Source organism: Streptopelia decaocto, assembly GCF_964273445.1.
Source record: "Streptopelia decaocto genome assembly, chromosome: 3".
Classification (NCBI taxonomy): Eukaryota; Metazoa; Chordata; class Aves; order Columbiformes; family Columbidae; genus Streptopelia; species Streptopelia decaocto.
This window is the reverse complement of record NC_138656.1, coordinates 69,201,485-69,215,580: the sequence shown is the minus strand read 5'-3', so window position 1 is coordinate 69,215,580 and position 14,096 is coordinate 69,201,485. Positions and strand designations below refer to the sequence as shown.

Below are 14,096 nucleotides of genomic sequence, written 5' to 3'. Positions count from 1 at the left end.
TACTGTGTTCAGTCTCAGTTGGTTTGCTGGCCCCTATCACAGTGGGGTCCCATCACGTGTGGAGTTTAGTGTAATGCAAATAAGTAACAGGTCTGCCCACCCTCACTAATGAGCTGGTTTCTTTTGAACGGAGAACAATAATAATCCCTAGCCTAGCATGAGGAATTCTTTGACCTTTTGAAAGTTGTGGGTTTGATCTGCAGGCGGTATTGTACTGTCAGTCTTCACATGGTGGAAATTAAGTACTGTGTGATTGACAGGGCTCCCTCAGAAGGCAGCGAGCCTCCTGCTTCAGAAATCGATCCTGGGAGCAGAGCAACCTGTCACGCAGTATCTGTTTGTCTCAGTACAGCTTTTCTCTAAACAAGTCTGATATTTCGAACCTCTAGGTTTGTAATAACCATCCTCGCAACAAGATCTGTAATCTGTCCAAAGGTGATGCTGTCACACTCCTGCTCTAATATTCCATCATATTTGCAAATACTGGTAATCTCCCACTCTGGCAAAACCCTCTTGTATCATGTATGATACAACATTTATCAGTATGTATGGAAAGTATAAATGTATGTAATAAACTGCTCCATTCTTTAGCATTTTATATGTCTCTATATATATGTGTATATATAAAAGTAAAACTAAGAACACATTTACAGTCTGTCCAAGCTGCACTTGTTTATCCCAACATTGTTTACATTTCAAGTGAAGTGACAAGCTGACCCTCACTTATTACTTCTCCAAGCTGGCTGGTTTAATATCTGCAAGACCAACAGGGTATGTTGGTTTTCACCTCCTTGCAATACCTCTTTATATATGGCGCTTTTCAACTGCATATTGTAAATGCAAAAGATCTTCTAGATAATTTCTCCTGACAGGCAGGTGTTGTGTGCATGTAAGCCTAACTCTTTTACATAATTCTTCTGTTTTATTATCACAGGAGAAGAAAACTTGCTGGCAATCTTGAAAAGAAGATGGTGGAAGTACATGATCCTGGGGATAATAGATATAGAAGCCAATTACCTGGTAGTCAAAGCCTATCAATACACCACTCTTACTAGTGTACAGGTAAGGATTCAAAGGATTTTCCCTTTTGAGGTAAGGTAATAGGCCCAATGGAGTCAGTGATGCAGTGTCCATTGGCTTCATTGCACTAGTAAATAGTTGCTGCCTTTGTCTTCTGTGTACTTTTTAATACTGTATCATAAGACACATTTTTTCTTATTGGACTATTTTTATTAATCAATATTTTTTAAACTGTACAAAAGCATACGGACTTTCATTTTATTATTATTTATTTTGCTTTGTTTTCCTGTGCTAAACTATTCATAGTCACATTTTTTGCATTATCTGCTTAATTTGGCCCTTTTATGAAAATATAATCAGATGGACTGAAATGTTTTTCTTACTTTATATTGTGTGAAAATAAATGAGCACTTAGATTTGAGTGCAAAAGTTGTCTGGTGGGTTTGCCCTGGCTGGACACCAGGGGCCCACCAGAGCCATTTGATCACTCCCCTCCTCATCTGGACAGGGGAGACAAAATATAACAAGAGGCTCATGGGTCTGGATAAGGACAGGGAGAGATCACTCACCAGCTACCATCATGGGCAAAACAGACTTGACTTGGGGAAATTGGTTTAATTTGTTACCAGTCAAATCAGAGTAGGATAATGAGAAATAAAACCAAATCTTAAAAACATCTTCCTCCCACCCTTCCCTTTTTCCTGGGCTCAGCTTCACTCTCAGTTTCTCTACCTCCTCCCACCAGCAGTGCAGGGGGATGGGGAATGGGTGTTGTGGCCATTTCATCACACATTGTCTCTGCTGCTCCTTCCTCCTCATGGGAGCACTCCTCACACTCTTCCCCTGCTCCAGCTGGGGTCACTCCCACAGGAGACAGCTCCCCATGAGCTTCTCCAACATGAGTCCTTCCCACGGGCTACAGTTCTTCACTAACTGCTCCAGCGTGGGTCCCTTCCACAGCATACAGTCCTTCAGGAACAGACTGCTCCAGCGTGGGTCCCCCATGGGCCACAAGTCCTGCCAGCAAACCTGCTCCAGCCTGGGCTCCTCTATCCATGGGGCCACAGGTCCTGCTAATAATGTACTCCAGCTTGGGGTTCCCATGGGGTCACAGCCTCCTTCAGGCATCCGCCTGCTCCAGCATGGGGTCCTCCATGGACTGCAGGTGGATCTCTGCTCCACCATGGACCAACATGGGCTGCAGGGGGACAGCCAGCCTCACCATGGGCTACACTATGGGCTGCAGGGAATCTCTGCTCTGGCACCTGGAGCACCTCCTGCCATCCTTCTTCAATGACTTTGGTGTCTGAAGAGCTGTTTCTCTTGCATATTCTCACTCCTCTCTCCAGCTGCTGTTGTGCAGGGTTTTTTTGCCTTCTTATCTGTGTTATCCTAGAGGCGCTACCACCGTCAGTGATGGGCTCGGCCTTGGGCAGCAGTGGGTCCATCTTGGAGCTGGCTGGCACTGGCTTTATTGAACATGGGAGAAGCTTCTAGCAGCTTCTCACAGAAGCCACCCCTGTAGCGCTCCCCTGCCAAAATCTTGCCATGTAAACCCAATACAGGATTTTTAGGATTCCATAAATAGATCTGAGTGCAGAAGTTGTTATTAAGTGAAATGAATGTAGTTACAATGAAGTCTTACTTCAGTGCAAGTAGTTAGATGTGTTATGTTTTATAACAACTTAGCTACAGCTATTGAATAGTGTACTCTCCCTTAAAAAAATCATATGTGCAGTGAACAAAAGTTAGGATAGCAATTTCTCCAAAGATCCAACCTGTATATTTTAAATGCAAACACAAAAGAATCAGGACTCTTCCTATTGAAGTTGAAAATTTAATAATAGAAACATTTTTAAGAGATTGGGAATTATCTGTCTTGGGAAATCATTGTGTACTTCCTTGCTAGTTGTTCTAAAACAAACCTACTCCCTTTTTACATTATCTCTAAATAACTGGGCAACACTAGGTAGTGTTCAGTGTATTTTACACTTTATTTACCTGAAGTTTGCTTTAGAGACAGTGAAATAGAGGACCACCAGATTATCTGTTCTGCAGAATCAAAGCTAATTAGGAATATACTTCATCCATAGTTGAAGAGTGATATTGAAAAACACTGAGCTTGTTTAGCTGAATAAGGAGTGAAAATAGAAGAAAACCATGAATTCAAGGAATCTGAATGTGAAGTTTATGTTAAATGTTCACAAATGCCTCAGCCATCAGAATGTTGGTTTGGGAATTCTTTGAAACGTGCCCAGGCAATGTAATATTCTTTAACACTTTTTCCAAATCAGATTACTGAGTACAGTGTAAAGCATAAATCCATACTGTCTGATTTTATAGCTACTAAAAGTGTTGAAGAGAAAAGCAAAAACTGAACTGCTTCTTTTGCATGTTCACTCATAGCAAGCAGGAATAGCAGACTGAGCAAGACAATCCAGATCATTAAATCCCATCTTCCACAGCCACCAAGCAGCACGTTTCAGAGGTTCATCTGGCTGGACCCAGGACACAACAGTTCCAGAAGGTGCAAAACCTCCCACTCTTCTGCAATGAGCACGGCCTTTAGTGTTAGACAGGAGTGTCAAAGTCATTTTCACCAGGAACCACAGCAGCCTCGTGATTGCTTTCAAAGGGCCAAATGTAATTTTAGGACAATATAAATGTAACTACTCCTGCATTTATACAGTCCTAAAATTACATTCGTCCCTTTGAAGGCAACCACGAGGCTCCTGTGGCCCCTGGTGAAAATGAGTTTGGCACCCCTGGTACAGGAGATCAAAAACTACAGCATGAGGAGGAAGCAGGCAGGATTGTTCAAGGGCATTGCCGGTGTCTCAGCAGGGAATTTGTTAGCTGAAATGAGCCTTTTTAGACTGAGAGAGAGAGGAAGGGTGGAACAGGAGAACTGTCATAGGGCACAGACCGTGTCATGTCTATTTTAGACCTCTTCCGTATCAATATTACAACATAGTTCAGGTCTCTTTTCCATGCAGCTTGAAAGAAGGAAGAAGTAGAAGCTCAAATGCTGTCAAGCTTTTTTCCAGGAGTGGAATGAATGCAGTTGTCACCTTTTCCAGTAATTGTCCTGGATTTCTCAGATACACGTGGAATAACTGGGAATACCTGCTGCATTTTAAATTCATGCCTTCAGTTGAATGAGATTCTAAGTGTAGACAAGCCCAAAGATACAGTGAGAATGGGATGAGGATGAGGTAATGCATTAAGATGTTGAATCAAATGACACATTTTATGAAATGTAGCCAAACACCCTATTTCATTTAAAGATGAAGCAGAAGAAGCTCAGGGGATTATTCAGCCTGAAACAGTGTTGGTCAGTGTGTAACAGTATGAAATTAAGACTGAAGAAATGGAAAGTAAAAGATGATGAAAAAAGCAAGCTTTTCCTAGAATCTGATTTCTGAAGAAGCAAACAGGTCCAGTCTTTCAGGAGCATTATCTGAAAGGCCTGATCCTGCAAGAGCACTACCTGTGAGGCTATAAATCCTCACTGGTGTGTAGCAAGAAGTGTTCAAATCCTTTCAGAATATAGACCTGAGAAACCATTGCTACCTACCACAAATCCGCACAGCTTTGACTGAAGGCTGTGGGAGCTGTGCTGATGTCCACACTGACCGAGAATTGAGCCCCTTGAGTCAATTTTGGGGAAATTTATTCTCAAGGGGCTTTACACTAAGGCTTTTTGGATGTGAAGAATATAAGAGGTTTTGAAATTATCACTTCAGTAAATGAAAAATCTTGCGGTATTTTTATAGTGGTGGTACATGGACCATTTCAGTAGGAAATCAGTTTTACAGTATATACTTTTTTTAACCATGGTATCTCTACTCCATTACGCAAAACTAACATGCAAGTGTACTGGGCTTGTGGTGCTTTTAGGCAAAAAAACTAAGCTGCTCACAGCAAAAAGCCAAAGTTTAAAGCTAAAAATATACCTTTATTGCAATTGATTTGCACTTCTGCTTCTACAAAAAGCCTCTAAGCAGCCAACAGCTTTATTTCCCAAGGAGCTTTAAACTCTTAAGACTGTCAAAGTTTCTAGTTTAAGCTCTTTTTTTTTTCTGTTGTTTATTTGTTTTTTGTTCATTTCGTTTTTTTTTTTGTTTGGTTGGTTTTTGTAATTGTCATAATCTCATCATGGTTTCAGGAAAAGACTGACAATGGTGCCCTACTTTTCACCACTGTTTCACACCCAAGTCTTTCCTATATTGTTCTTTAAGAATCCATTTTGGTTTTGGTCTGGGAAAACAGAATTTTCTTATAAACCTTCCTATATGTCATTCACTGGATGCCTTCACAACTACAGTGAATGAGGATATACACAGGCATAAATCAGAGATGAATATGGTACCTAACCCTTACTTTTGGATGTGCTTCTGATTATTTCAAATCCTCATGTACTCTGTAGTTGCTGTCTGAGAATGTGGCACTCAGTTCCGTCACAAGATGAAAAACAAAAACACAACCGATAATGATAAACAACTAAAAATAAAGGCCCCCCCTTATAAACTAGTTGACATTAAAAAAAAAAAGATTGAAAACCAATGCACTGTTTATGTTTCAGACATCAAGGTGTAAGCCAATTGCTAAGGCTGAAATCCAAGGTACCCTTTAGGTACATGCAGTACAATCTGCAGTAAACTACATTTAATAGAGCAATCCCAAGAAACCCACACCTTGCTCTCTACATACCTAAAATGTCATAGACATCTAACATCCCCTGGTCTATGTGTACTAAACTGCTGCTCAGAGCATAATCCTGGGGCATGAAAATGTGTGTTTTAACCTCTCAGGTTGCTGCTTCTTCGGTAGCTTTAAGTTCTGAAGAACTTGCATGCCCAGAGTGCTTCTGTATTGATGGAGATGCCTAAACACTTGCCTCCATTTTAAAATTCAAAAGCTAAGTATTCCTATATCAAAGTACCCTGAAGAACCCAATTTGTTAGGTATGATCTTAGTATGCCTCAAGTGCTTACAGAAAGCCTGGAGTGCTTACCAAACTGCAAGGGTAGAGCCACCTTTTACATAAAGTCATAGCTGTTAAAATAGTAGACCGCAGAAGAGGCTTTAGTTAACCCCATCTTAGCTTCCCACAGCTATGAAAATGCTTGGGCCAGTAAGTGAAGACTGTTCTCTAGAGGGTACATTTAAAAATTGGGTATACACCAGGTAGAAGGCACAGTACTTTGTCACTGGATCAGTTTGATATCCAAAATGACATATTTCCAGAAGTACCTGAGGTCAGTCACACTTAATGCTCTCAGACACGTGTCCTGATTCCTAGATGGCCAAAATCTTGCAAAAAGATCTTTAGTTTCAATTTGATGTATTCATCTAACTTGCACTAGATTTTGCAGCCTTCTTGCGTGTCAATTGTACCCTGTTTCTCTCAAAATAAGACAAGTTCTTATATTAATTTTTGCTCCAAAACTGATTACTGTTTTACATGGATAGTTATCTGAACACTATTTAAATTGACTGTTTTTATGAACTGTAACTAGGGCTTATTTTTGGAGTAGGGCTTATATTTCATGCATCCTCAGAAATCCTGAAAAATCATGCTAGGGCTTATTTTTGGGGTCGGTCTTATATTTGGGGAAACAGAGTAACAGGGGAGAAAGTGCATTAAACACTCCATTGTAGACTAGCACCCAATCCCATAAACTTTTTTTTAAAACTCTGCACTTAACTTTCAGGGCTGCCTGTGGTAATGCTTTCCGTATTTATCCTAACGGTTTTAGAACAACCCTGGTGTAGGCCTGTGGAAGGTTTAATAACTATTCAAGAAGGATGTTTTAACTGCTGTTAAAGACACCTTTTACACAGCAGATAAAATTAGTTACCCCAGAGGGAATTAAAAGATTGTGAAGTTCCTGAAGTTATTTATGTCTAGGTATTTAATTTGTTTGAAACTATGTTTTGACGTCAGCTTTCCTGTACTGCATTTACAGTTCAGTGCACACATACATTCTACCAAGCCCATAACATCTTCCACTAAGCCTGTTATGATGCCAGCGCTTGTAACCTTTGCTGCCAGGGAAGCGCTTTCTCATCACACCGATCTGCGTTATGAGGCAGGCTGTCCTCTCCCTTCCCCCCACCTTGTCCCCATGTTCATTAGCTCACCTTTCTCCAATAGACCGTTCTGTCCATCTGCATGTTACCCTGTTGTGTTGCACTGTCTAGAGGTAAAATCATCCTTTTTCTGTGTTATGACATCACATAAAATCTGGACTATTTCTGCAGTGCCTTGCATAGTGGCACTGGAGAATATGCATACGATGACACAAGAAATAAGATGCTGTCAAAGAGAGAGCTATGTTTCCAAATAGTGATTTATCTGGTAATTTATTCCTTGGGCAATCAAGCCTTTGATTGGCATGATGGAAACAAAGGTAGTAAAAGCTGGGATTTATAGACACCGGGAGACAGACAATAAAACTACGATGCTGATGTTCTCAGCTACTCTCAGATCACTGTGAGGCTCAGCAGTACATCATACTTCCAATTACCTCTGGCAGTTTTCGTACCTCAACAACTGCCACCAGAAAAGGAAAGGAGTCAGCAGTAAGTGCTTACTATAGGAGAGCTGGATGGCAATAGACTTTGCTTTGTTCTTGGTCCCTATGGACTCAATGTATGTTGAGGTAGAAGGTTTGAGATCGTTTTGAAGCAAATCTAGGAGGTGAGGAGGAGGGGACGTACAGTATTGAAGTTGTTGATCCACCTTGTCCAGTGCCTGCTCACTTGGAATATCTCAAAAACAGAGATAAATTCCACTCCTTCCCTTCCTCCCCGTATCTTATGCATGGAATACTGACCATACTTCCATGTTGTGCTTCAGGGCAGAGAGGCAATACTGCAATGTTCATAAGGTTTGCAGATCAGCATTGTGGAGAAGTTCTGCACACCATACATTTATACTGTGAGTCTGTGGGCTGTATCTTGCATCTGATTTATTATTGCGCTTCAAGTTGCTGTTCTGACTTTTAGCTGCGTTACATATCATGATTCTGTGATTCGCGGAGCAGCCTCTACAGTGTCCTTAGTTTCTCTACGTGAATTTGGAGTCAACTAAGCTCTCAGTCTCCAGAGCTCCTACCTCTAATGGCAAAATTACCCCAGGCCACATTTTTTACTAACATAAATATGCAAAATCTCATTGAGGTCTGTGGAGCTCTACCCCTTACAACAGCAGAGATTTTTGCATTCTGTGCCCATTTTGCATATTCTTACAGGTGAAATGCAAAACCAGAGGTTTTGCTGCAGGAAATATCCTGAGGTTGTTTTTTCCGAGACCATGATCTAATCCCCTGCATAGTTTACAGCGGCTGGTGACATGGAGGAGTTTCTAATAAGTAACTTTGAGAAAACGGTCTTCAAAGCCCATATCCAGTCATCTCACTTAGAAGCAAAACAGAAAATAGGGTGGGGGTTTTTCTGCAGAAACGTGTCACTGCTGGCAGAGCTGTCTGCTGTCTTAGAATGATCTTTTTCTGACAGTACTATGTAAAATCAGAAGAGGAAGGCAATTAAAGGCCATTTCAGTGATCAGTTTGTTGGTAACTCTTCCTGGTATTTGAGCAGATCATGCACAGGCACAGCTGGAGTGCATGTAACAAGGGGAGAGGATGAAGTGGTACATTGTAAGGTTGATTTTTTTGTTTTATTTTTAAGACTTGAGATGTATTGGTAGCAAACTGTGTCCACGGGTAGAGAGTTGAGAGCAGAGGAACTGTGGGATGGATGTGATCACCACCTTCCATTTAACATAACTTTAAAAAGTGACTCAGTTCCTTCTATGTACACAGAAAGCTGAAGCTGCGATATTAATCATCTCAGGTGTTGCTGCGTTCAAGTCAGGTGGAGGTCAAAGTCTTTCAGTATCACAGTATCACAGTATGTTTGGGATTGGAAGGGACCTCAAAAGATCATCTAGTCCAATCCCCCTGCTGGAGCAGGAACACCTAGGTGAGGTCGCACAGGAACACGTCCACGTGGGTTTTGAATGTCTCCAGAGAAGGAGACTCCACAACTTCCCTGGGCAGCCTGTTCCAGTGCTCTGTCACCCTTACTGAGAAGAAGTTTCTTCTCAAATTTAAGTGGAACCTCTTGTGTTCCAGCTTGATCCCATTACCCCTTGTCCTATCATTGTTTGCCACCGAGAAGAGCCTGGCTCCATCCCCATGGCACTCACCCTTTATATATTTATAAACATTAATAAGGTCCCCCCTTAGTCTCCTCTTCTCCAAACTAAAGAGACCCAGCTCCCTCAGCCTTTCTTCATAAGGGAGGTGCTCCACTCCCTTAATCATCTTCGTTGCCCTATGCTGGACCCTCTCCAGCAGTTCCCTGTCCTTCTTGAACTGAGGGGCCCAGAACTGGACACAATATTCCAGATGTGGTCTCACCAGGGCGGAGTAGAGGGGAAGGAGGACCTCTCTCAACCTACTAACCACCCCCCTTCTAATACACCCCAGGATGCCATTGGCCTTCCTGGCCACAAGGGCACAGTGCTGGCTCATGGTCATCCTGTTGTCCACCAGGACCCCCAGGTCCCTTTCCCCTACACTGCTCTCTAATATGTAATCTCCCAACCTATACTGGAACCTGAAGGTTTTGAGGGAATTTCTGTGTCCTCAGGGAAAAAGAGAAAATCCTGAGAACAGATTAAAGGAATTGATGGGAACAGCTATAGAAACGTCAGTCACGTGGCTCCAAGACAAAAATTAGAGATCTTGTAGGCATAATACTGTTTTAAAGAGGATTCAGACTGGGAGCATTCTTCTGGCTTTTGTTTCTTCCATGTCATGGAAATGAAACTTTTTTTTTAACAACAAATGACATCACTAACTGATTCTTTTACCAGTCTCCCTACCTGGAGTACCCTACATTTTGGACGGTGAAAAAATTAATAGCTTTTACAGTAATTCCCTGATTATATAAAAGCTGTGCAATGAAGTGATCAAGTTGTGATGAGATAGCTAACAGAAACACAAAAGGTAAAATTAATGCTGCTTTTTTATTTTAATTGCTTGAAATAATGCTGTCAGAAATGCTGGCAGCATCCACACCTTCCCTGTAGAAGGTTTCGGTCACAGGGCAGTGTGATCACGACGCAGTTCCCCTGGCAGCCGGCAGCCAGTTCCGTGAGGGTTCACATCGTGGCTGCTTTGGTACAGCTGAATCAAGTGTGTGCGGCGTTGTGAAGGTAGTGTGAGGCTGGAATAGAAAGAGCCCTCAAATGGGCAGCAGACCCTTTCTTCCCTTGAAAAAAACAAAGCAAATGTCAGAAGGTGTGTTTCTTACTGGGTATAGCCTTTGTTGTTTTCGTAAACTTAGCAGTTTGCATGCTGAAATTCAGTAGCCATCACAGGTACAACGTTGGATGGGTACGACATGGATTCTACTGATCCCTCTGCTCTGGAGATGGGCTTAGTAGGGGGTGCAGCTGATTCTCTGCATGATTTGCTGGAGGGCAGCACTAATGAGAAACCCCTAATGTGAAAAAAAGGGCTTATAACTGGGGGGTAAAAAAAACAATGAATGTTTAAAAAGGGAGATTCAGCTCAGCTCTTCCCATAGGGAGTCTGCTGACCAGCTTTTTTGTTTTTTTATATTGCTGCGGATCAGCAGTTTACCCTCTGTGTTTCAGACCTTTTTTGTAAAGCTTGCCCGGTCTCCTTTCCAATGACTAACACTACATTCTTGCTGAATTTGTGAGATCAGAGAATGGATATTTACTGTTAGCAAGAGAGTATTTGTCTATTATTCACTAGTATAATAAAGTCAATGCAATTTAACAAACAAGGAAATACATTTCAACATTGCGTGTCATCAACAGACTTAGAAGCAGTGTGATATCTTTTAGGGTTAAATAATAATCTTCAGTCTCTATGACAACACAGCACTTTTATAATAGAAATTAGTTTCTGGAGGAGGGTATATCAATAGTTTATACATTTTTGTATCCTGCCTTCTAAGGTAGCCCAATTCAGAGCTGTGACTGAAAAAAAACACAGACAAACATGTCAGCATCAAAGAACGTGGTCTGCACCACATACTCCTATCAGTTTTATTATCTTCCCATGGCAAAATAGGAAATATGTTTTATTTTAGTTTAGTGAGATCTGAAAACTTCCATAATTAACAGGAACATTGATTAAAATCAGGTCACTTATTAATTCAACATAATGTCAGGGTGTAGGCAGTACCTTTTGAATAAGCAGTTAAAAAGAAGGAAAACATTGAAGATGTTTCTTAGGGAAATACTGGTAAACAACTGACCTTTATGTACTATAAATTAAATTTAAGCTAAGCATAATTTATCTTTGTTATTGTAAAAACTTTATAGTCAGAAAAATTGCAATTAGGTATAATGTTTTTTCCTGATAGCTGAAATAACTAATAACAAACGAAAGAAAGAAAGTAAAAAAAAAAAAAAGAAAAACCAACACACAGAAGAAGGCTCTATTGCAGATCAGGTAATCCATAATCTCTTGTCTTTTGTCTGTAGAACATGTATGCATTTTTTTCTTCTAGTAAGCAGGTTTAATGAAAAAAAGAAAGGCAGAGCAAATTTAGCCCTGGAGAACTCAAATGTAAAGCAATACCTGAAAAACAGTATTAGCAATGTACACTAGGTTATCTTATTGCTTGTATTGTAATAACCTAATTTATTTCTGACTACCCCATTGTTTAATTATACTAAGCACAATTCAAAAACTGTATAATGTCAGTGAACATTACCTACATTTAATGCTTACATCTATTGATGCTGCAGTATTCCAAATAGCAATTTGTGGATTAGACCTTGGACTAACAGCCCCAAAAGAGTGTTTTCCAGCTGCTGTCTGCATTGTTTGTTTGTAGCAGGTTCTGTTCATGCATCCCTTCATGTTAATGGTTAAAAGACACATCTTCACATCCTGGAAAGCATAGATAGGTTTAAATATTTATGGAATGAGAGGAATTTTTAAAATCTTCTTCTGAAAGATTGTTATTGGGAATTTGCATCTTGAAGTAAACATGCTGCAGGTAAAAACAATTTTTATAACTGGCTATTGAAATCACACTAGCACCCTAATATATCTCATATTCACAAGAAAATGTTCTTTTTTGTGTGCTTAGCCTGGCGTAAGTAAAGCAGCCCTTGTCAGAGCTCCTGTCCCACAAAGAATACGCAGTGTCATGTCCTGTGTGTAGAGGTGGTTCCAGATGTTAGGGGTCAGAAGTATCCACTGAGTTACTCAGTGTCTCTTGAGAGATGGTAGTTAGTGGCTGAAAGGTGACATCTTCATATTTTTAAATTTATTCTTAAACACTGAGTGAGTGACCGGAGCTCCTGATTTTGCAAAATCAAATAATTGATCCAGTAATGACTGAGGTTCACTCACCTTCACACAGAAAAGAAAAATGCTTGCAGATGCTTACCATCTTACTTAACAAGTGGTTTCTTAGAACACCTCTGTGCTTAGCTGTTGCATAAGACTTTCTGCTCTGTCTTGGGCACAATTGTCTCTGGACAGTACGTGTATGTATGGGAAGAGGGTGCTCAAATCTTGTGTGTTTGCCTGAAGAAGGTGATGGCAGACTGCATTACCTCTGTCTGGCTCTATTTTACTCACATCCAGCTCAACTCAAGTGTAGGTTTGCCTCTTCTCCAGTGCAAAGTTAATTCAGTTGGTATAACCTACTGGTAACTGGTGACTCCAGGACAATGTGGAAGGGAAGCTGTGTGCACTGAGCCAGGTAAAGGTGGCTCTTCCTGGTGGCAGATTTTGGTTGCTTTCTCCAAGGTGATACAGGTGCCTGCCCATGTGATCTTCTCCACGTTGTTTTGATGCCAACTACCAATTGTTAGACTCATAGAAAAGCCCAGCTTGGAAGTGACCTCCAAAGATCATCTGGTCCAACCTTTTGTGGGAAAGGGATCCTAAATAAGATTATCTAGCACCCTGTCCAGTTGCATCTTGATGATCTCCAGTGGTGGGGACTCTACCACGTCCCTGGGGAGGTTGTTCCAGTGATTGACTGTTCCCAGTATAAAACATTTCTTTCTTATATTGAGATGAAACCTCTCCCAGTGCAACTTATACCCATTGCCTCTTGTCTTCTTCATGTAGCTTCTGGTGAAGAAAGAGCCTTCATCTTCTTTGTAGCCACACTTCAAGTAGTGGAAAACTGTGATGAGGTCAGAAAACTGTGAGTTAAGCTCACCTGTTCAGTACTGCACTGGAGGGTGGGATAGAGGCATTCACACCTTCAGGGATAGCTGTGAGCAATGTAAGGAATAACTGTCTGTCTGCTGCTTGGCACCACCTTCCCTCCATCTTTAGCAGAGATGATGGGTGCAGTGTGTGTCGATGCAGCTAATGATGAACACACATCCATCCTGCAGAGCTGTGACATGAGCTGTGGATTGAGAGGGCAGGTGTTGAGCTGTGTCCGCATCCCATAGGTTACAATGAAGAGTGAGCTTCCCTCAGGTGTGCCACCTGTCGCTGGTATGTGCTAGGGATGTGTTGGCAAAGTACAGAAATCCACAGTGCATGAGAAATGTGCAGGGGATGTTATCCATGCAGCACTGACCATCTGTGCTGGCTAGGTGGGCCCTGTCCCTCCTTCCAGTGGCAGGAGAACGCCATGTGCCACCTCACCTGCACCATGTGCCAGGATTTAATGCATGTGCTCAGTAGTCCTAGTCCTGACACCACCCCTCCCTGCCCCAAGAGCTGCCTTGCTCCCAGCAGCATGACTTCTGAAGTAGTTCTTGTGTAGGTGGTGTCTTGTATATGCATGTTTTTGCAAAGACTGGGCACTGAGTGTTGGCTGTGTCATATGCTGTTCAGGTTACAGACTCTTCAGAGGCCAAGCAGATGTCCCATGCAGACAAAGGAACTTATTGCAGTTCTTCTAGACCTGGTCCCTTTTTGTGTTCAGTCTGTGAAGGACAGCATTTTGAGGACTGCTGGAGAAAGTTTTCATTTTAGAGAGGCTTGACCATGCCTTTTAGATTATTAGCTTTCATTTTAAATGCAGAACCTGCTTTTAGC

General features: G+C 41.5%; 1 protein-coding gene across 1 annotated transcript in view; it reads left to right on the top strand.

The window, feature by feature from the left end:
• The window catches only part of SLC35F1 (solute carrier family 35 member F1), a gene marked incomplete at its 5' end in the record, with an annotated part of 106,213 nt that overhangs the window by 52,072 nt on the left and 40,045 nt on the right, over positions 1-14,096 (top strand). The window contains one exon of the mRNA XM_082048954.1: positions 935-1,062. Coding sequence (XP_081905080.1) covers positions 935-1,062 — 128 coding nt within the window. The remainder of the gene's footprint in view (positions 1-934; positions 1,063-14,096) is intronic.